This window comes from Podarcis cretensis (genome assembly GCF_951804945.1).
Source record: "Podarcis cretensis genome assembly, chromosome: 7".
NCBI lineage: Eukaryota > Metazoa > Chordata > Lepidosauria > Squamata > Lacertidae > Podarcis > Podarcis cretensis.
This window is the reverse complement of record NC_137176.1, coordinates 93794999-93817266: the sequence shown is the minus strand read 5'-3', so window position 1 is coordinate 93817266 and position 22268 is coordinate 93794999. Positions and strand designations below refer to the sequence as shown.

Here is a 22268-nt window from a genome sequence, read left to right as displayed (position 1 = left end):
AACAATAAAACTTTTTCATCAGAGAAGGCAGGCCACAGCCCGGCCACCTAGGAGACCAAAGGGATGCTCACTATTCTGCAGGGACGGGGAGAACTAAGCTGGCCGCCCTCCTCGCCCGCCCTGTGTCCACACTCACAAGGTTGGCATCCCTGGGCCAACATGCAAGTGCGGACAGGCAGGGACCTCTGTTCCCTCCTGAGGACTGGGTGGCATCTCATTGCGCCCCCTCTGGGTGTGCCAAGCCCAGCGCCCTGCCTGGAGGGCTCCCTGCGCCCGCCTGCATCCCTCTCCAGTTGCGTTTCCTGCCCTGAGGACCAGGCCAGGCCTGCCCTGCTAGTCAACAGAATGCCTGTCTCCATGGCAACGAGGCTCGGCCGGCCCAGGCTCCCGCAGGCCCCAGGTAAATGCTGCCAGCTTGCAGGTGGGCAGTGCGAAGCCCCAGGAGCCAAAGGAGACGAGGGGAGGCTCTCCTCCTGCTGCCACCCCCCAGGGATGGGGCTGGGCAAAAGCCTGGGCAGGGCCTGGCACCCCTGGAGGTGCCAGCTCCTCTTCCCAGGTCCTGATCCTGTGCCCTTCCTGAAGGCAGCCTGAGCTGCAGGCGGCCATGCTGAGGCCTGTGAGGGCTTCCTGAGAGAAACGGGTCTGTCACTCTGGAAGAAAGTGGAGTTGTCAGGTGTTTGGGCCTGAGCTCCAGAGGGTGGTCCTCCAGAGGGGTACCTCCACTTTTTGGGGGGAGAAGCTGTGTAAGAAATGGGTGCTATATCTTTTCACTGAGATCTCTCTGTGTGTGTCATTGGGGTCTTCTGATGATACACTGGTCTGCATTTTGTGGATTTGCATGTAGCAGGTCATTGTTATTCTGAGCTCCCCTCGGATGGAACGCGCAACTCACACATTGAACAATTGACTAGGCTGGTTTTTACGTTACTTTTAAACATTTGCATTTCATCATCTTACCTGCCCTGGAAAGATTCTGTCTGATGATGGGATGGATATTGATATCTTATGAAGGAACATGCATCTCTTTTACCTTGCCTCTGCCCTTGGACTGCTGAGATAGGATGCTCTCTAGTTGTGATTGTAATTGGTTTTAAACTGTTTTTAAGACTGAATTTTAAATTGTTGCAACCTTCCCTGGGACCTTATGGTGAAGGGAGGGTGAGAAATAATAATAACAAATCACCATCGGGACAAAACTCATGGTGACTTTATGGTTTGTTAAAGAATCCATGGTTTAGGTTGATGTGCGATGAGACCTAGGATGTGTGGCTTCCTTGGGTGGCTCTCATTAGATCTTCTCCCCAATTCCCTCTGACAGGCCTACTGTTGTGGGGAGAACTGAGCTGGATGTAAATACGAAAAAGCATGGTAACTCCAATAAATATGGACTATAATTTGCAATTCCTCCTTGTCGCTTCCAACAGATGAAAGCCCTCTGCATTTCTACAGAAACACTCTCGTGGTTAATGGTTACCCAGGGTGGCTGGGCTTTTAATAACATCATTATTAAAAAGATATATTATTGCTACTTTTCCAGGTTCCAGTGCGGACCCCGTGCCTTGAAAGCTGGTTCCAAGTCCAGCTTTGCAGGTTCTAAGACGGCGTTTGGTTCCCTTTGCCCTTCAGCATCCTCTGTGTGGATCAGCTGCTTTGTTCTCCCCTGATGTGAGGAGTCTGCTGTCCAGAGCAAGACAGAACTTACAGGGATGATGGAGGCGGAACGCAGAAGCTGTAAGCAGGGTTGCATCAGGGTGGGGTGGTGTTTATAGCAGCCCTGGGGGGGGGCAGACCCTGCCCCTGGGTGTGTTCACCAGCCTCATCATGCTGCTGAGCTAAGCCAGGACTGGTCCCCGAGGTGTAATGCTCTCAGGGGCTTGTGTGGGGAGGGGGAGACCCAGAGATAAATAGGTACAAATGAGTAAGTAAAGGTAAAGGGACCCCTGACCATTAGGTCCAGTCGTGGCTGACTCTGGGGTTGCGGCGCTCATCTCGCTTTATTGGCCGAGGGAGCTGGCGTACAGCTGCCAGGTCATGTGGCCAGCATGACTAAGCCACTTCTGGCAAACCAGAGCAGCGCACAGAAATGCTGCTTACCTTCCCGCCGGAGCAGTACCTATTTATCTACTTGCACTTGACGTGCTTTTGAACTGCTAGGTTGGCAGGAGCAGGGACTGAACAACGGGAGCTCACCCTGTTGCAGGGATTCAAACTGCCGACCTTCTGATCAGCAAGTCCTAGGCTCTGTGGTTTAACCCACAGCGCCACCCGCGTCCCCCTGTACAAATGAGTACCTCCTGTAAAAAGGGGAAACAGAACAGCACCTCACAGGGGTGTGGAGGGAGCCGATGGGTCACATGTGAGTGACATCGTTATCAGCTCCCACCTTCCTCCAACAGCCACTCGTGGAGGGCGAAAGAAGCGACTGCGCCTGTCCTTAGAGCCCTTTGAAAATACGAAGGAGGTGGAAGCGGAGGAGGAGAAGCAGAATGAGCCCCAGCTGGTACCCAAGGCCCAGCCAAGCAGGCCGTACCTGCACTGGATCAAACTCCAGAAACGCCTCCGCCGCGCTCTGGACCTGGTACATTTCTTGGGGAAGAAGCCGGTCTGGCCAGGGGGATGCAGGTGTGGCAGCTGTATCTCAGTGAAATCCTCAGCACCTGGGGATCAGGAGACGAGAGGTGCCAGGGATCCCAGCCGCTTGGACCTGCTCAGAAAATGGCACCATGCACCTGTCTCCAGTATCATCCTGCTGCTTCAGGTGTCCCAGAGATGTTTCCTGCCATTGCAAACACGCTTTTGGAGGGGGCTCACATGAACCCTCTTGTGGAAGGGAACATCCCGTGCCTGGAATGGTCATCCCTTGGTACCTTATTCCTCTCTTCCTGCTCCCTGCAAATGTGCTCTGAATATCAGGGGCCAACAAGATGCCTGGGTGAGCCCTCCAGAAAGACCTGAGCGCCTCAGGGCTCTCCTCTCCTCATCTGGGGTTCCAGGCATTCAGAGGCATTTTCTGCCTCCAACAGGCGGCAGTAAAACACAGCTGTTTTGCTCGCCTTTTACTCCATGAATGTGGCACACCCCCTTTTAAAGAAATCTAAGTAGGTGACCATGACGGCATCTTTGGGGAGCAAATTCCATTTTTAAAACTACGTGCTGCATACTGTGGCGCCCCACCATATTTGGGTAGTAGGAGCTGAAATCCAAACCATATGAAATTGAAGGAGAATGTCAGGGCCAAGCCCTGTTGGTTGTCCTGAGCTCCTCTGCCTCGTGTTCTGAGCTCCCTTTGTGGGGCCTGCCTTAACCTGTTTTGTTCTGCCATCAAGGTGTTTCCCAGCCTCCTGATCCCCCGAGAGCTCTCCAAGGTCTCTGGGACCTCATAGCTAGAGCCAGCGGTGTAGCTGGCCGCTCAGGTGCCAGGTGCAGGGGCGTGTCCTGCAGCTGGGGGGGGGGCGATCTGTGCCCATGCTTGCAGCCTTTATTATTATTATTATTATTATTATTATTATTATTATTATTATTATTATACCCCACCCTCCCCAGCCAAGACCAGGCTCAGGGCGACTAACACCAATATAAAAACAATTGATTGAAATACAACTTAAAAACAAGATTAAAATACAACATTAAAATGCAGCCTCATTTCAGTAGAAACTCAAATCAAAAACTTTTTGGGGATGAAAACGTCAAGTCTTCACCAAGGCCAACTATCCAGACTGGTCCTACGTGGGCCAGAAAAAAAGCCAGGGAAGTCCCCAAGTAGGAGTTCCATCACAGAAGGAAAAAGGAAAAAGGGGAAGGGAATCAAACTGATTCCAAGCCAAAGGCCAGGTGGAACAACACTGTCTTACAGGCCCTGTGGAAAGAAATCAGATCCTGCAGGGCCCTGGTCTCATGAGACAGAGCGTTCCACCAGGCCGGGGCCAGTGCTGAAAAGGCCCTGGCTCTGGTTGAGGCTAATCTGACTTCCTTAGGGCCTCTAGGGTGTTGTTATTTATGGACCTTAAGGTCCTCTGTGGGGCATACCGGGAGAGGCGGTCCCATAGGCATGAGGGTCTTCCACCTCCCCCTCAGCTGCAGGGCGGCTGAGAGGCAGTGGGCAGACGCAAGACCCACGCTGCTGTTACAGGCAGTGTGGAACCTGCAGGCACCTAAGGCACCACATCACTCCTAAAAAGTTTTGTGAGCTGAAATATACTCAGAGTCGCAAAGTGATTTCATGCTCTTTATTCAGCTCATAGTGGTGAGGAGGAATGAATGTCCCCTCAAAGTATCTGCTTTATATACATTATTTACACAATGGGCTGCACATGATTGGCTAATTCCGGAATTCTACTGTAAGCCAATCAGGTTGTGGATTCACTTCAATCTGGAGCATGACTGGGTGGTTCCTGCCAACCAATCATACTGCTGCATTGTTCTAGGACCAATCAGACTGCTGCATTCTGAATCCTATTGTTCTAGGACCAATCAGACTGCTGCCTTTTGGATCCTATTGTTCTAGGACCAATCAGACTGCTGCAGTTTGGATCCTATTTGACTCAGTACATAACACCCCTCCCCTCTAAGTTCCAGTCCTGCCCGGGAGGTCGCATTCATAGTCCTCAAGGTACGCTGGCGGCCTACGTGTGCGTTGCGGCCTGGGGTGTTCCCTGGTCCGGGGTTCAGGTTCTGGCTCGTGTTCCAAGGATGCTGGCTGTGATGGGGCTGTTTGGTCTGGCGCAACCGGCTCGCTCAGTCGTGGTTCTGGTTCCGGTGTCCTTTCAGCCTCACGGGTCCTCTCTGTATTTACTGATTCTGCCTCTCCTGCTGGCCCCTGCTGCTCTATGGGCCTCACTGCCCCACTGTTCCCTTGGGACTCCTCTGACCTGTCCTCCTCCTCCTGGTTTTCTCCCGGGAATCGTCGGCGTATCTGGTCGCAGTGGCGGCGCCAGCATTGCCCCCCATCTGTTAGCACCTCGTACGACACGGGGCCAGTGACCCTGGTGACTGTGGCGGGTACCCATGCAGGGCCTGCCCCAAAATTCTTTGCGTACACTGGGTCCTGGGCCTCGAAGGTCCGGGGGTTCCTGCCTTCCCCCACCACTACCTCATCCTGAGCTCTATCGGGGTGAAGGCGGTCCAATCTGATTGCAAGGCGCCGACCCATTAGTAGTTCAGCGGGGCTCCTGCCAGTTGTTGAGCTGGGGGTGCTGTGCTGTGCTAGAAGGAATGTGGCAAGGCGGTACTCCCAATCCCCTTGCGTCATGCGGCGAAGGGTTTCCTTGGTGGTCCGCACCATGCGTTCTGCTTGGCCATTGGTGGCAGGGTGGAATGGCGCCGAACGGATGTGGCGGATGGCGTTCTGCGCTGTGAAGGTTTGGAATTCTCCTGACGTAAATGCAGTCCCGTTGTCTGAGACGAGAGTGTCAGGGAGCCCGTGGGTAGCAAACAGCCTGCGTAGTACCCGGATGGCTGCGGACGTAGAAGTGGACGGTACCAGTGCGACTTCCAGCCATTTGGTGTAGGAGTCCACCACTATGAAGAATGTTTTCCCCTGAAAGGGGCCAGCGAAGTCCACATGCAGTCGTGACCATGGTGCTCGGGCGGACTCCCAGGACTGGACTGGGGCCCTTGGGGGATCTGGGCGGGATTCTTGGCAGGCCTGGCAGTGTTTGACCCAGGCCTCTATCTCTCCGTCAATCCCCGGCCACCACACATAACTCCTGGCAAGGGCCTTCATTCTTACTACCCCAGGGTGTCGGGTGGACCCCTTCTGCGTCCACCATAAATCCCAGAAAGTCCACCTGGGGCACTCCTAGTAGACATTTTTCCCGCTTCACCTTGAGACCTGCTGTCTGGAAACGGTGCAGAACGGTGCGGAGGCGGTCCTCAAACTCCTCTGGTGTGGGCCCGGCAATCAACACATCATCAAAGAAGGGGGTGACGCCAGGAATCCCTTTAAGGAGAGAGTCCATTAGATTCTGGAATATGCCTGGTGCCACGCTGACACCGAATTGCAGCCGCTTTACCCTGAATGCTCCTCTGTGCGTCACAATCGTCTGTGCCTCTGCTGTGGCCTCATCTACTGGCAGCTGTTGATATGCTTGGGCCAAGTCCAGCTTGCCAAAAATTTTCGACCCAGCCAGGGTGGCAAGGACATGGCTGACCACTGGCACTGGGTATGCATGGGCCGTGAGGGCCTTGTTTATAGTACATTTGTAGTCTGCGCAGATGCGGACTGAACCATTAGGCTTGACAGGTGTGACGATTGGGGTTTCCCAGGGGGCATTAGGCACCGGTTCCAGCACTCCTTGCTCCATGAGCCGGTCCAATTCCTCATCTATACGGGGTTTCAGGGCGAACGGGACCCGGCGGGCCTTGAGCCTGACCGGTCGTACTGCGGGGTCAAGCTGTAGAGCAATGGGGGGGCCCGTATACTGTCCCAATTTCCCATCGAAAACCCCCGGAAATTCCTTGCATATGGCGTCCACGTCCACTTGTAAGCTAGTGTGGTTCACCCCGGTGACAGCTAGCCCCAGTGGTCCAAACCATGACAATCCCAGTAGGCTAATGTAGGGGCCCTTGACCACAAGTAAGTCCAGTTGCCGCGTCCGCCCTCGGTATTGCACCCTGAAGGTCCCCACCCCCATTGTGGGGACCTTACGTTTCTGGAAGTCCCGGAGGGTGAATGGGGCCGGCCTGAGTTTGGGACCCCCAGTAGGACACAGTTTCCTTAAGGTCCTTGCCGAGATTATGGATAGAGTTGAACCCGTGTCAAGCTCCATGCGGCATGGGGCCCCCTCTATCTGTACCTCTACATAAATTTTTTCTACGTTGGGGTGGGGCAACTGGTATACCTGGAAGTCCGTGAGCTCCGTCGAGTTGCCTTGGTGCGTTGGGCCCCGGGACCTGGGGTTCTTGGATTGGTCATCTGATGCCTGGCATCGGGTGGGCCGAGCCCGACACACCCGGGCGATGTGTCCCACTTTTCTGCACTGCCTGCACTCTGCGTTGCGGAAACGGCAGGTCCTCCTCTCGTGACTTTCTCCACAGCTTGCGCAGTTCCCTCCTTCTCGTCGAGGCAGCTGTGGTATGTGGGCTGCTTGAGTGCGCTGCTGTACTCGGTGCACCTCCTCCCTGTCAGATCCTGAGTCGTCGGTGAGGTCTTCGTGGTGGACCCTCGGTTGGGATGGCTGGCTCGGCCGTGCCTCTTGCGTCGACCTCTCGGCAGCTTCCGTTGCCAGGGCCTCCTCCAGAGCGACCTGGAACGTTAGGTTCTTCTTAGCGTAGAGGCGTCGTTGCAGCTTCTCATCCCTCAGGCCACCGACGAGGCGGTCACGAAGCATGTTCTCCAGCTCTGAGAAGTTGCAGAACCGGGCGGCTTGGCGGAGAGAGGTCACAAACCCAGTTATGGTTTCCCCAGGGGCTTGCCGCTTTGCATAGAAGGCATTTCGACGAGCTACCACTGAGGGCTGTGGCGAAAAGTGCCCCTTCAGCTGTTCCATTATTGTTTTGTATGGAACAGTAGCAACGTCTTCAGGCGCAAGGAGAGCCCGGGCGATTTCAAATGTCTCCTCTCCGCAAACGCTGAAGAATATTGCCCTCTTCTTGGCGTCTTCTTCATCGGTGACCCCTTTGGCTTCTAGGAGGAAGGTGAAACGGGAGGCGTACGCTTCCCAGTCTCCGGATGCTGGGTTGAACGGCGAGAAGCTGCTGTCGGTTGCCATTCTGAGTTCCTTGTGTCCCGGAGCTGAAGCCTGGATACACGGTGCGAGGCAGCGGTGCGGCAGGTGGCGGTGCTGCGGTGCTGTGTGTGGCAGTCAGCTCAGCGGGATCCCACCTTCGTCGCCAGTGAAATATACTCAGAGTCGCAAAGTGATTTCATGCTCTTTATTCAGCTCATAGTGGTGAGGAGGAATGAATGTCCCCTCAAAGTATCTGCTTTATATACATTATTTACACAATGGGCTGCACATGATTGGCTAATTCCGGAATTCTACTGTAAGCCAATCAGGTTGTGGATTCACTTCAATCTGGAGCATGACTGGGTGGTTCCTGCCAACCAATCATACTGCTGCATTGTTCTAGGACCAATCAGACTGCTGCATTCTGAATCCTATTGTTCTAGGACCAATCAGACTGCTGCCTTTTGGATCCTATTGTTCTAGGACCAATCAGACTGCTGCAGTTTGGATCCTATTTGACTCAGTACATAACATGAGCCCAATTTTTTTTTAAATTCATTTTGTCACACTCAACACTCAGTGATGACACCCGGGGCTGACCACACCCCCTGCACTCCCTTCCTCCGCCACTGGCCTGAGCCCCTGGTGCCCTCATAGGGGTCTCTGCCCGTGTCCAGGGAACGGGCAGCTCCCATGAAACTTCCAGAAAAGGAATCATAACATGGAAGAGTGGGAAGGGACCCGAGGTTCATGGAGTCCTGGCATAAGCGCGTGCAGAGATGCTCCTGGAACAAGCGCGTGCAGAGATGCTCCACTCGGCCCGATGCTCTAGCTGGGGGTGGGGCCAACGCTGCCTGTCCTTCCTCTTCCTCTTGCAGATGAAGAAGGAGGACTTGAAGCCCACCCACCTGAGCCATGGCCTGCAGCACCTGAGTCGCTCAGCCCTGGGCAGCCCCGTGCGGTGCGTGACGCACGATGTGCACGGGAATCGCTTTGTGGTGCTCGACTCTGAGAACCAGCTGCACTGCTTGAAGGAGGAGGGCTCCTACAAGAGCTGCCTGAGGGCCCCTGCCCCCATGGCCGGAATCCTGCACACCTCCCTGGTCAACCAGTTTGTGGCTTGGGACGAGGGCGGCCTCCAGGTCCTGGACTCCGGCTTCCAGCTGCTCTCCCAGGTCCGCTCCACCATGCCCATCCGATGCGGGATCTACAGCGAGAACCTGAACCGGATCCTGACCGCGGGGGACGGGAACCTGACCATCTGGGACTTCCGCTACGGCTGCCGGAGCCTGCAGTGCCGCGTCGTCCTGAGCGAGGGCCTGGGGCCCGGAGACGTCTTCTCCCACATCGCCCTGGACACCAGCAGCTTGCAGCCCCAGCGCTGCTTCGCCTCCAGCACGACGGGCGCTGCGGCCTGGGATATCTTCAGTGGGAAACTCCTCTCTTTCAAGAAGGAGCTCCACAACAGGTGAGGCTCCTCCCGGCCCCTGCAGAGAACCGGTCTTCCCAGCAAGGAGAGAGGCCCCCCACTGGGCACAGAGCTGGGGCAGGTTCCTCCTTGTTCCATCTTGGTTGCCAAGTGCTTGGTTATGCCAAGATGCATAAAACCCTATTAGAATACAAATTGTCCGGACCCATTAATCAGATTCAAAGCTTCACTAAAACAGGTACAAAACAATGGTACCTCCAGAAAGTTATATAAAGTGTATGTATATTCAAGCACAGGTTCTTCTTCTTAAATATATAACATAATTACAATCTGCAAAAATCAAAGCTATGTTTATTCCATAGCTTGTGTGAGCCTGGATCCAGCCTAAGTCTATACAACTCCCGGAGAGGGTAATTTACACCTCCTTCTCCTGCTGTGCCTGAGAACAAAGAGTCAAAAGGCAACTCCCTTTCAAAAAGGCAAATTTGCAATTGAATACCTTAATCATGTGACCTAAGGTTAAACACTCACCTGTAAGAGCAGAGAACATCATCAGTTAATCATTAACACGCTTAGAGAGCTTCAGAATGGCCCAGTGGAATTTTCCACTGCGCACCAGCCAGGCTGCGGCTAGTTTGACCCCCACCCCACCCCCATGACTGAGAAGCACCTCCACTTGACCTCCTGTGGCCCCAGCGTTATTTGTTTTTATGATTTATTAAATTTGTTAGTCACTTTATCTTGCCCAGGGCAACCCAAAGCAACTTGAGGAGGCATTTATCCAAGGAAGCCAATGGGAAGTAGATCCCGAAGAGACGGGAGAGAGAGAATAAATGTCTCTTCGCGCACAAAGCACAACATCCAGAATTCTCTCCCACAAGTTGTGGTGATGGTGACTGAACCCTGGGGCTCTGAAAAGGGTGGCAGTTCTTGGTTTGTGTCCTGCCGCTAATACCTCAGAGCCACCTGGCTGAGCTGCTTTGGGAAGTGGAGGGCTGGCCTGCATGGTCCATGGAAACATAAGATCATAGAGTGGTAGAGTTGTAAGGGATCCTGGAGACCACGCAGTCCAAGAAGGACCTGATGTAACCCGGGCTGCTCTTCTTCGTCTTCTCTCCCAGGGTGATCACAGACCTCACCTACTGCGAAGTGATCGGCTGTGCCATCACGGCCTCACGGGACACAACCATCAAGGTCTGGGACAAGAACTGGCACATTCAGATGGTCTTTGTGGGCCACACGGGTGAGCGTGGGTGTGTCACTCTCAGCCAGGATGCGGAGATAAGGGCAACTGAAGAATCCCCCCCCCCCAGCCGCTAGGAAGGCCTTTGGCAAGAGACCGACGCCTCTTTCCCCCTTAGGCTGGGACACACTCACATTCGCAGCACCTCTGGCTGCTGCCTCCCTCGCAGGAGTGGCGTGTCCAAGAGGGGTGCCTCATTGTCATGGGGGCAGCCCTGGCTGCAATAGCCACTCTTTCCTCCTACAGGATTGTTTTATGGCCAGAAAGTCAATGGGGGAGTTTTTCCCAACATGAAAATACAACGATGGGAGGCTGAACCTGTTGAATTTCTGCCTAGCACGCAGCTGCTAAAAGGCATAAGGGTGCCTAGCAGTTGTTGATGTTGAATGTCTCTAGGTCTTTGATAAGGTCTGCTGAGCCACCGTTGGACATTTGAATATCTATCCTGGCCAAAACATCTAGCTATATGAATTAGTCCTGGGTTGTAAGTGCGGGAATGTTCAGGGATTCAGGAGAGGATATATTGTCTGATAATAGCCTTTCCAGCTTGTGTTAACAAGTTCACAATTTAGCAGAGTAACATTCCCCTTTTTAAACTCACAGCAGATGCGTTTGCTCAGACGCTCTAAAGCTTCTATAAAAGATAAGACACGACCAGTCTTCTATAAAAGTATAAAAAGAATTTACTCACATTCTGTTCACAGTTGGATCCCAGAAGGCAGACTTAGCTTCAAAAAGTAACATACACGTGGAAACTATCTCATAGGGAGATAGTTTGTCCTCTCATGGCTGGAAGCCAAAAGAGCATCTTTGGCTAAGCAGATGTTGCTTCTTTGATGCATGTAGCCAGAGAGAGAGAGATGGCTGCCCTGCCCTGTGCTTTTGTCATTACCTGCACAGGTGAGGCCACACCCACCTCTAGACACATGCAGAAGAAGTCTGTCCCAGCCCAGAAGGAAACAGGAAGTTGACCTGCTGGCTGGACAAACATTCCTCCCCATGTGTAAACATGTTCACTCTAGGAGTGTTGTACTTGACTGCTCTTGTGCTTCACATCCCACAGTAAGGAGAACCAAGAGCTCAAAGCAGAACCAGGTGGAGCCTGTTCTCCTTCCTGCAGCTCTTCTGAAGATGCGCGAAGGCATTGATCCGCTCCTGTCTCCATCCCCACATAGCTGTGACTGGCTTTGGCCCCCTTTGAGCTTCTTGTGCTCCCCCCCCACCTTGTGCCCCCAGGTCCGGTCGTTGCTGTGACCATCTACCCTCAGAGGCCCCTCATCTTCTCCGCCTCCCAGGACGGCACCATCCGCACCTGGAACCTCAACACCATTGACCAGGTGGACCAGGTCCATTTGTCGGAGCCCGTGGAGACCCTGAAGGCCGTGACCCTTTCTCACGTCGTCTCCGTCTCCGGCTCGTCCCTGACCCTCTGGAAGATCAACAAGCTCTACTCGCTGTACACGCCCGTGGGCTGCCCCGTCCGGCGCATCAGCTGCGTCAACCTGGAGGCCCTGGGCAGCTTCCCTGTCCGCGCCCTCTGTGTCTGCCAGGACTCCACGGTCCGGATGGTGGATGCTCAGAGCGGAGTCATCATCGCCATCCTCTTCCTGGACAGCCCCCGCCAGGGCCTGGACGTGGCGTACTGCCTGCCCCGGGAGACCCTCTTTGTGCTGATGGAGGATGGCGCCGTGCTGTGGGTCAACAGCGCCCAGGACCCCATGCAGGTCAAGAAGAGCCTTCCAGGCCACACCTGGGCGTCTGCCCCCTGCTGCCTCCTGGTCTACAGCCACGTGCTGGACCCAGAGAAGGCCTATTCCCAGTGGCTGGATGTGCTGGATTGCAAAGGCTACAGGAAGCAGTGGCTGAAACTCCCGGATAAAAACAGGTAAAGCGGGTGAGATGGACGGGGCGGGACTCGAGAGAAGCCCCTCTCTTTTTTTCCAATTTTTTTTTATTGGTTTTCACAACATTATAAACAAACAAACATAAATCATAGCCTTATTGAAAATTACACTTATTAACATTGTTAAGTGACTTCCTCGCTTCCCCTTGGTTGGATTTCATTGCATATCCTTTTAACGGTTTTCCAAATCTCAGTTCTTATAAAATTTAACTTAAACATTAACATCCTTAAATCTTCACATTATGAAATTAAACATATTAAGTCATCACTTAACATAAATAAAATCCTAAGCCAATAAAGTATCTGCAAGCTGTTTTCAGTTAATTTAACTTAACATATTTATCTAAGTAATCATTAAATTTAATCCACTCTTCCTGATACTCCTCCTCCTTCTGGTCGCGAACTCTTCCGGTTAGGTCGGCTAGCTCCGAAAAATCCATCATCTTCATCTGCCATTCTTCTATCGTTGGTAATTCTTGGGTTTTCCACTTTTTAGCTAACAAAATACGAGCAGCAGTTGTGGCATACAAAAATAATTTAACATCTTTTGAGAGAAGCCCCTCTCACCTCCTTCAGTGGGTCTTACTCTCCGGTAGGTGCTGCTGCCACCCTCCTTTCCAACTACTCCTTCATTCTGCCCGGGGTGCAGCAAAGCAGTTGCTGGTCAACGTTCCCTTATGAGTTAATTTGGCGTGTAAAGGCAGCCCACACTCTCATCAGAAGACCCTCAGAAGAGCCTGCGGGGTCAATAATAATAATAATAATAATAATTTATTTATTTATACTCCACCCATCTGGCTGGGTTTTCCCAGCCACTCTGGGCGGCTTCCAGCAAAACATTAAAATACAATAATTCATCAAATATTAAAAGCTTCCCTTGCAACTCCATTCCTAAACTCCCAGTAGCAGAGGCTCCAGGCGTCCCGGCACATGGGATGCTGAAAACCAGAGTCTGCCCTGCCTAGCGGTAGCCAGGCTCCTCGCTCTGCTGGAAGGGCCAAGGCACCTGGGCTGTCCTCCTGAGACACAGCAGACCACAACAGACATTGCTTTTCCATGTGCCTTAAATCCTGTGCTTTACATTCCCCATGTCTGCCTGCCTTTCCCCCCACTATTTTTTTATTTATTAACACTGTATTTTTTATTAATATTTTAACAATAAGAACATCAAACATCACATTTCAAAAGCAGGAGCTGTAGAACACCAAAACTGGAATTTCCCCGTTAGAAACATGCAGAGTCACTGATTTGGTGTCAACATATAAAATCATGATAGAGTATGACAAACTAATCAAACTACAAGTAATATCTATACCAAGTCATGATACACATAAAAAAATGAAATGAAATAAAAGTATCATGGAAAGTCTTAAAATAAATAATGCTTTGAGGTGGCTTGAAGTGAGAACAAAAATGAAACCTTAGACTATTCATATAACTAAAGAACTACATGGCAGAAGGATGTTATTTCCCCCCCCAGGTGAGCCAGGTTTACCCAAGAACCTGGGCGGGGAGAGGGGGGGGGGGTTAGGAAATAATGCCAAGCACACAGTTCAAAGCACTGTGGTGCAAGAAGATTACCAGGTTTGGCTATGCTCACAAAATCTATAAAGTCAACCCAAGTTGCAGCAAAATTCTCTTTTTGAATTTGTCCTTGTGCAAACCCTTTTCTTTTCTTTTACCACATCCAGATTGGGCTAATCCTTCCCCCGACCCCAGAAGCTAACATTCCACCATGCATATCTGTCTGAACATGCTTATCAAAGGACGCTTCTCTTCCCCTCCCGCCCCAGGTTCCTGCTAATTTTGGGGCACAAAACGGGCTTCCTGACTGTGGTGGAGTGGTTTCTGGCCCGAGACCGGTACAAGGTGGAGGCTCATGGCACCCAAGCGGTCACAGCCTTGGCTGAATACCCCACGCAGATGTGTATCATTTCGGCAGGTGAGTCTTCTGGTTAGGCAAACCCAAATATCAGGGATGGGGGGTGCAGAACTTCACCCTCCATGTATCCTGCCCCCCCCCCGGCACACGAGTGCTGCCCGGCTGTAATATGGGGAGGAGCTCAGACCCCTGACCCACAAATATTGAGGGGGATGAAGCCCCTTCTGCCCTCTATAGTTGGTGTCCCCAAAGGTCAGAGAAGGTCTTTTGGTAGTCCAGCTCTGGAGCTCCCTCCCCCAGGAGACCCTGACCAACGTGGATGGCTTTAAAAGAGGATGAGGTAAATTCATAGAAGCCTCTGGATGTATATTTTGCTCTAGGAGACTTAGTTTGGTCAGAATCGAATCTACCCTTCTAGAGTTAATGCTAAATACATCGCTTCTGGTCAATGAGCCACCAGAGCTGCTAAAGAGCCATGAAAATTTGTGTCTGGGCCTTTCTGGATTTGTCTGCCCATGCGCTATCTGAAACCCAGGGGGCACCTTGGTTGCCAGATGTGAAATATCATGTTTACTTGAATGTAATGCTCACCTTGAGGTGCACATTGGATTTGACAGCGCATTAGATTCGTGTAAATATGGTATATTGGGAATGTTTTCAGCTCTCCTGCCCCACTGCAAGGAAGGTACAGTTTCCAGCCTAAACATCTTAATGATTTGTGCCCTTCAGTAGTACTTAGAGAGAGACAGGGGCCAGGAATTTAGCAGTTCAGAGGTGGATAGAAATACAGGGATACAAAAATTAAACCATTCTATTTTTGGGGACTCAGATGTAAGAAAAGGGCAGGAGACTATCCGTGTATAAGACGCCCCCTAATTTTTGACATTATTTTTAAGGGGAAAAACCTAGTCTTATACACGGAAAAATACGGTAATTCTGCTAAGTGGCTACAGCAAAATTCTATGACGAGTTCAACAGTGGAATCCACCATTAGATATTTAGAATATTTGCTGGAACCAAGACCACTGGTGGAGGAAGAGGAGTGCGGGGGGAGTGCACCGCCCCCGGCAGTGCAATCCTGGTGGGGTGCCATCGTGGCTGCCCCCCCGTCTGCGCTGGGCACCACACCCATGCAGGTGGCATGCCCCGCCCCCAGGACACGCCCCAGCCCTGCCCCAGCCTGCTCTCTGCCCCCCTGGTGCTGGAGCATGAAGCTCTGCCACTGAACAAGACCCCTGGTTAGAAGGGACTTGGGCATCATGCAGACCAGCCCCTCCAAACTCAAGGCAATAACATGGTGTAGATCTGCTGGGGCTGACCCTGTGCCTCTCCTTGCCCCTGGGGCAGGTGCCGATCGCACGGTGAAGATGTGGCGCGTCTTCCCCTACACTACGGAGTGCCTGGTCCCGCTGCTGAGCTTCTCCTGCGCCTCCCCTGCCTTGCACCTGTGCTCCCTGGGGGAGACGCTGGCGGTGGCCTTCCAGGACCCCCAGACGGCCACCTATAGCGTCGTCTACTATAACCTGATGAAGCAGACGCGCTCCGAGCACAAACCCGAAGACGACGCCCAGGACGACATCACAGGTGCGCGGGAGCCGGGAGGGCGCAAAGGCCAGGCCGGGGGGGGGGGGAAGGGGGGCTCGGCTCTCCTGTCTCACAGTTGCCGCCCCCTCGCTGCCTCCCTTCCTCCAGGCCTCTGCTGCTGCCCCAACCTGAAGCTCTTCGCCTCGTCCAGCAGAGATGGATCCGTGAAGATCTGGGACATCGAGAACAAGCTGCTGCGGTGACTGACGGGCCGGATTCTGAATGGGGAATGGGGGTGTCCTGTGGGCTGGGCCAGCCTCCTGCTCCCGATGGGGCTCTCTCCTCCTTGCAGCTTTTGCACCCAGCACTGGAAAGCAGGTGGCCTTTAAGAAGAGGCTGGGGGCCATCTGTCCGGGATGCTTTAGTTGCCATTCCAGCATCGCAGGGGGTTGGGCTGGATGGCCCTTGGGGAGCCCATCTCTACGGTCCTATGTCTGCTGGCATGCCTTTGGTGAGCAAGCACAGGGGCATTGGAAGTTGCAGGCCACAGGTTCCTCCAACTCAGCATCATCCACACCAGGGTCTCCCCAGACTTGGTCTCCAGCTGTTGCTGGACTACAATGCCCATCATCCAAAGCTCACAGGACCAGCGATCCGGGATGATGGGAATTGTAGTACAAAACCAGCTGGGGACCCAAGTTTGGGGAACCCTGGTCTACACTGACTGGTAGCAATGGCTCTGGCAGGCTTTGAGCAGGCCTCTCCCCCAGCCTCGTCTGGAGACGCCCAGGGACCAGCCCCAGCCTGGCAGCCACTCAGCTGGGAGCAAGCGCCATGGGGATCCAGCAGGCTTCATTCGGAGCAAGCCAACTCTATGTCGTGTCCCACGCAGGGGTGCCTGCTTTGCTTGCAGGCCAGTGTGGTGCCCCCTGATTGTTTTGGAGGCTGTTGGAAGTTTGAAACTTTTGCTCTCCCGACACCCGAGGAAAGGAAAAGAAAATAGCTGCAGACAACCCTCCTCCTCCACTTCCCCACCAGCGTTTGGAGTTTCCATCGCGGCTGTTCTCAAAATTCCTTTCCCACCTTCCCTTTAATTTTCCTGATCCATCCATTTCTTGTTTCTATTTAGAACTGTAGATTTGGAAGGGACTCCCCTGGGTCATCCATCCCAACCCCCCACAATGCAGGAATCCCAGCTGAAGGATCCAATGAGACTTTATATCCATATCTACCTTTCAGGCGACCGCGCCTTTCCCACACGTGACAACCGAGTGTTTTGTTTGGATTTTCAAGCAGAGCTTAAGGCGGCCTCTGTGCTCCTTATGGTTTTAATGTTTCTGTCCATGGTGGAGAGTCTGTGATAGCCCGCCTGCCTCTGCTCTGGGCTGCCCAACCGGGGCTTGTGGGGGTTTTGGGAAGGGTCCCTGGAAGCCAAGCTCACCCCCCCCCCATTTATGCCCTGCAGGCACCTGAAGATGAACAGCATCCCGGAGAGCCTGGCCTTTGCCAACCACTGGGGGGACCTGCTGGTTGGGCTGGAGAAACACGTCTTTCTCATCCACCACAACAAGTACCTGCCCAACTACTACAGGATGAAGGTGGGGCGCCTGGTGTCCCTTGGGGGGGTGCAGGCCATCCGGCCAGGCTCCCCGCTGCTGCCCCCGTGCTCTGTCCTGGGGACGGCCGTGGAGCGGGTCCCGCAAAGTCTGTGCCCTGGGACAACGACCCCTTCCTGTCTCCTGCAGCTGCTGTGCGCCAGGTTCCTGGAGCCCCTCAAGGGCGTCCCTCTCCCCATCAGTGATTCCCACTTTGAGGCTCTGGTCAAGGAGAACGTCCGGCGGCTGAAGCAGGACCCGCCCTTGGAGGAGACCGAGTAAGATTCCGGACAGCAGCCGAGCACCCAGCGCCATGGGCACAGCATCTGGCTCCTTCCCTCGCTCTGGTCCCCTTAGCAGGGCTGCTGAGATGAGGACACCTATGGATCTAGCGCTATCCATGCACACAGGGCAAGTTGAGGGTGCAAAATGACAGGTCCCTGCCCCGAGGACTTTACATTCTGTCATTTTAGGAGGGGAAAGGAAATGGAGGCAGGGAAGAAACAGAGGAATGGGTACATTTGTTTTGTCAATCCCTGCGTAGCCTAAGCTGCAGTGTGCCTTTGGGGGGAGGCGGCTGTAGGAGCTCGAGGTGTTGTGGCAAGGGTGCCATAGAAAGGTTGGTTTTAGAAGGGAGAGGAAGGAGGGCAGAGAAAGATTCCTGCTGGATCCCTTCCAGCTCTACCATTCTGTGGTTCTGTTTGGGGAGGCAGTTCCCAGGGCAAAGAGGCCACTAGGTGGCCCAGGGTGGTGCTGGCGGCTCTTTTCGGACAGAGGAGCAGCTGAGCATCCCTGGGGAGAGGTCCAAAGTCAGGATGCTAAGCTGCCTCTGGCGTCTCCTCTGTCTGTCTCTCTTTTGTTCTCCCCCCCCCCCCCCCGCCCAGGTCCCCTGTGCCTGGAGCCCGCAGGATGGCCTTGCAGGAGTCCAGAGTGCTCCGCGACATCCACGCCAAGTCGGAGGTAATGCCTGCCACTCCCCCTGAGGAGACCAGAGCTGCTTCAAAGGGCAGCAGTGCCCTCGCTGGTGCCAAGGCCAGCTCCACAAGAGCCATGCGCCACTCAGCACCGGGGGGAAGCGGCCCTGGAGTCCCGTGTGCAATGTTTCACAACAGGCGTTGGTGAGATGGAAACGAGGGATCAAGGGAGAGCAGAGATCAGGCACTTCCCAAGGGGGAAAGCAGGCTGCAAGAGGGGAGAGCGTGTCTGGGGGGGGGGGGAGAAGGGAGGCCCACATGCCCAAGGCTGAATCTGGCTGGGCAAGGGGCTCTCTGGCCACGGGGCAGAGCATGGCAGGGAGGAGAGAGGGGCAGAGAGGCCTTGGGCATGTGGGCCTCCCTTCTCCTCTGCCCCCCCCCCCGCACCCTCTTGCAGGGACTCTCCCAGATGGCCGACAGGGACCAGGATCTGGAGCTGGTCCAGAAGGGGAAGGCAAGCGTGACCAAGAAAGCGCGGCCCACCAAGGAAATGAAGGAAGAGGCCTTTGAGAAATACCTGCAGATATTCTACAAGCCGCAACCCAAAATTGAGGTGGGGCTGGGCTGCTTCACTGGGCTGGGGGATCGATGGGACTTGGTGGCAGGGAAGGGGCACCTTCCAGGCAAGTGGGTCTCCGTGGAGGAGCTCCTGCAGCCCCTTCCTGCCTTGGATGGAAGGGCGAGGGGAGGCCAGCAAGGAAGAGGTCAGACTTCCCAGGAGCTTTTGCTCCTTTGAGCATCTCCTCTGCAGAGCCTGTTCATCCAGTTGGGCTGCCTCACAGGGGGCATTTATTGCATCTCCCCTCCCAGATCCCGGTGGAGGACACCTTCAATGCCGATGAGGTGCTGGAAGCCATGTGCCGGGTGAAGTCCATATCGGAGCTCTATGGGCCAGACGGCATGTTCCTGGGCTGCTTCCCTCCACCCATTTCCCTGCAAGGTCCAGAGACGTTGGAGGTAACTGGTGGGGCGCCCCCCCTCCATGCTTTGCCCCAGGAGCCATGTGGTCTCCTGCCTGGTGTCTCTGCCCTCTCACTGGTGGCTCTGAGTCAAAGGCCGACTCCCACTGGCACTTCCTCAGTTTCCCTTGGCGAGAGACGCCTTTGAAGCCCCCAGGGTGATGTGGCCCTGGGGCTGAGCTTCAGCATGTCCTCCAGGACTTGCCAAAGACTTTTGCCTCCTTTTGGGTTGCCTGAGGTGATGCCACTGAGTAAGGACTGAGTGGCATCTTGGGGCGACTGTGTGGCGCCATCTTGGTTTGCAAGAGACCTGATTCTTCTGCCTCGGAAAGAGACCCCCTTCCTCCTGCCTTCCCCGCAGGACACCAGCCCCCCTGCAGAGGGGAGCCCACAGGCCGTCCTCTCAACAGCCCCGTCTGTGTCTGAAATCAAAGAAGCTTTATCCCCGCTTCCTCCTCCAGTAAGATTCCCGCTTTTTGGAGTGAGGAGGACCAAGAGTGAACAGGTGAGGGTCTTTGGGGGGCAGCTGGAGCAGGGAAGGGGCTGGGGCAGCGGCAGAGGACTGAGAGTGCCCCTCTTGTCTCCCAGTTAGGCCTGGCACAAAAGGGAAAGAGACCCCCCAAGGAGAAGAGGAGGAGGCTGCCCCCTCCGGTGCCCCCGCCAGTGGTGACAGCCCCTGAGGAGGTCCTGGAGCCCAGCTCTAGCCCCCCCTTGGACGAAGCGGAGAAATCTCCCCCCAGCACAAGACGTCTTTCCCCAGGCCTCATGCTCTCTGGCATGGACACCAGGGGGAGCAAGGCCAAGATCCGTCGGGCAACGGTGAGATTCCAGAGGTGGGGGCAGGGGGGCATGGAAGCAGGAAGCCCACGGACTGACAAATGGGCACACACAACATCTGTTGTTTAAAATGTGTGCCCGCCTGATCCCAGAAGTTGTGGGCGCACTTGAAGCTGCCGCCTTACCCTGAGTCTGACCTTTGGTCTGTCCAGCCCAGTGCTGTCTTCTCTGGCTGGCAGCAATCACTCTCTCTGCAGGGTCTTCCTCAGAGCCTTTTAACTAGGGTGGGCTATTTGGGCAGTCAGGCCCTTTGAGCTTGAGATGCTGTGAAGGAATGAACCCAGGACCTTTTGTATGCTGAGATGGTTTCACTCACACATCCATCGAATGGAGGGGCTCGCGGCATCCACACCCAGCCCAGCCGGCTTCTTCTTCAGACTCAGCTTTGGATCCAGCACAGAGCAAGCAGGTCTCTGTGGTTCCAGCTTCCAGCCCAGCCCAGCTCACCAACAGCTGGGGGTGGGGAGTGGAGGACTAATGGCCCATCCATTAGTCTGGAGGGCCCCATCACTTAGTTGCAGCTCTCGCATCCCATCACAGGATTTTGGGAGGCTGGTGAGGACACTTCCATGGCCAGCTAGTGTGTTGCCTCCATCTATCTTGGAAGTCCATGGAAGAGTCTCTCTTCAGGGGTAAAGTCAAACGGCTGGAGAGACCAATACAGGAGAGACATGTTTTATGGCAGGAGGGCCTCTTCTGTGGTGGCTCCCCACCTGTGGCTCACCTGGTGCCTTCCTTACATATCTTTAGGTGCCAGGCAAAAGCATTCCTCTTCTCCGATGGCCTTTGGCTAATTAAGCAATCTATGGCTTTTCAAACAGTGGGGAGATGGGGTGTCATTGCTTTTGTTTGTTACTATGGTATGTATTTTTTCATTTTAATATTGTAAACCACCCTGTGATCCTTGGTTGAAGAGCAGTATAAAAATTTAATAGAGAATAACAAGAATAATAATAATAGTCTTACAAATGATCTTGTCAGACTAGTTTGGCAATTTATTCTACTGAATTCTAAGCCTCCCTACATGCAGGGCTCCAAGTATTGGAAGGGACTTGGGGCATCATCCAGACTGAACGCCCCGCCCTGCCCCAGCCCACAATGACATTGTGTTTTAATGTTGCAACCCACCCAGGAACCTTAGGGTAAAGGGCAGGTCATTAATAATAATCATTATAGTCCCAAGAGAGGACTGAAGTCTGACAAAAGACCCTTCTGAGTTTGGCCTGCAAAGTTAACCCAAGCTCCTCTTTTTCCTTGCCCTTTACCCTAGACCCAGTGTGCTGTAGTGGTTCAGAGCGGTGGACTCGTAATCTGGGGAACCGGGTTCGCTTCCCCGCTCCTCCACGTGCAGCTGCTGGGTGACCTTGGGCTAGTCACACTTCTCTGAAGTCTCTCAGCCCCACTTGTTGTGGGGGAGGAAGGGAAAGGAGATTGTGAGCCGCTTGGAGACTCCTTTGGGTAGTGATAAAGCGGGATATCAAATCCAAACTCTTCTTCTTCTTCCTCTTCTTCAGTTGAATAAAGACTTGGATGCAATCAAAGAGTCCAAAATGCGTCCTTCCGTCTCACCCCCTTCACAACTGTCCTCAACCCCCAGTTTCCCTGGGGAGCCCATCAAGAGCGAGAAGGTAAGAGGGGGCCCACCTTGGCTCACCTGCTGCTGCTGCCGCATCCTTGCCTCCCTCGGGGGCTCCAATTGGCGGGTGCGGTGGCTCTCCTGGGATGTCCTCCCTCAGGACCCTGACCAAAGCTTTATCCTGCCCAAGGCAACCCAAAGTGACTTCCAACCAAACCACAGAAATGAACAGGTTGGGGCCATCATTGCCTCATGAGGGAGGGAGTTCCACAGTTTCGCTCTGTGGTGCATGAAGAAGGACTTAGTTTTATTTGTCCAGAATCTTCCTACTCTCAGCTTCGCTGGAGTTCTGACGCCACCCCAGCTCCCAGCAGAACCCCCACCCCCGCAGTTCCCCATTTCTCTCAGCCACCGCCAGAGGGAGAATCTCCCCCTCCCCTGTAAAAGAAACAGCCCACCCACCGTGGGTGTAATTCTATGTCTTTGGGCTCCAGCGCAGGAGGGGCTGGCGAGGCCCCCAATGTGGACGTTGGCGGGTGTTGGGGTGGTTCTGTGTCCTGTGCCATTCCCTGGCTGGCAGGAGGCATTTTGGAGATGGGGGCAGAAGGTGCAAGCAAGGTGAGGGGGAAAGGAGTGGGGTACGCAGGTGTCCTCCTCTGTGCCTCACCTGGGCGACCGT

At 54.0% G+C, this 22268-nt stretch overlaps 1 protein-coding gene across 4 annotated transcripts in view; it reads left to right on the top strand.

Moving 5' to 3' along the window:
• The first annotated feature begins 282 nt into the window (after positions 1-282).
• The window catches only part of WDR97 (WD repeat domain 97), a 40269-nt gene continuing 18283 nt past the window's right edge, over positions 283-22268 (top strand). For all 4 annotated transcript variants that reach the window (XM_079984132.1, XM_079984130.1, XM_079984131.1 and 1 more), the window contains exons 1-17: positions 283-400; positions 1538-1731; positions 2397-2578; positions 8546-9135; positions 10218-10339; positions 11576-12224; positions 14036-14184; positions 15472-15708; positions 15817-15907; positions 17114-17246; positions 17394-17521; positions 18128-18203; positions 18615-18770; positions 19028-19174; positions 19538-19681; positions 19765-19995; positions 21528-21641. In XM_079984132.1, coding sequence (XP_079840258.1) covers positions 1707-1731; positions 2397-2578; positions 8546-9135; positions 10218-10339; positions 11576-12224; positions 14036-14184; positions 15472-15708; positions 15817-15907; positions 17114-17246; positions 17394-17521; positions 18128-18203; positions 18615-18770; positions 19028-19174; positions 19538-19681; positions 19765-19995; positions 21528-21641 — 3174 coding nt within the window. In that variant the 5' untranslated portion in view covers positions 283-400; positions 1538-1706. The remainder of the gene's footprint in view (positions 401-1537; positions 1732-2396; positions 2579-8545; positions 9136-10217; positions 10340-11575; positions 12225-14035; positions 14185-15471; positions 15709-15816; positions 15908-17113; positions 17247-17393; positions 17522-18127; positions 18204-18614; positions 18771-19027; positions 19175-19537; positions 19682-19764; positions 19996-21527; positions 21642-22268) is intronic.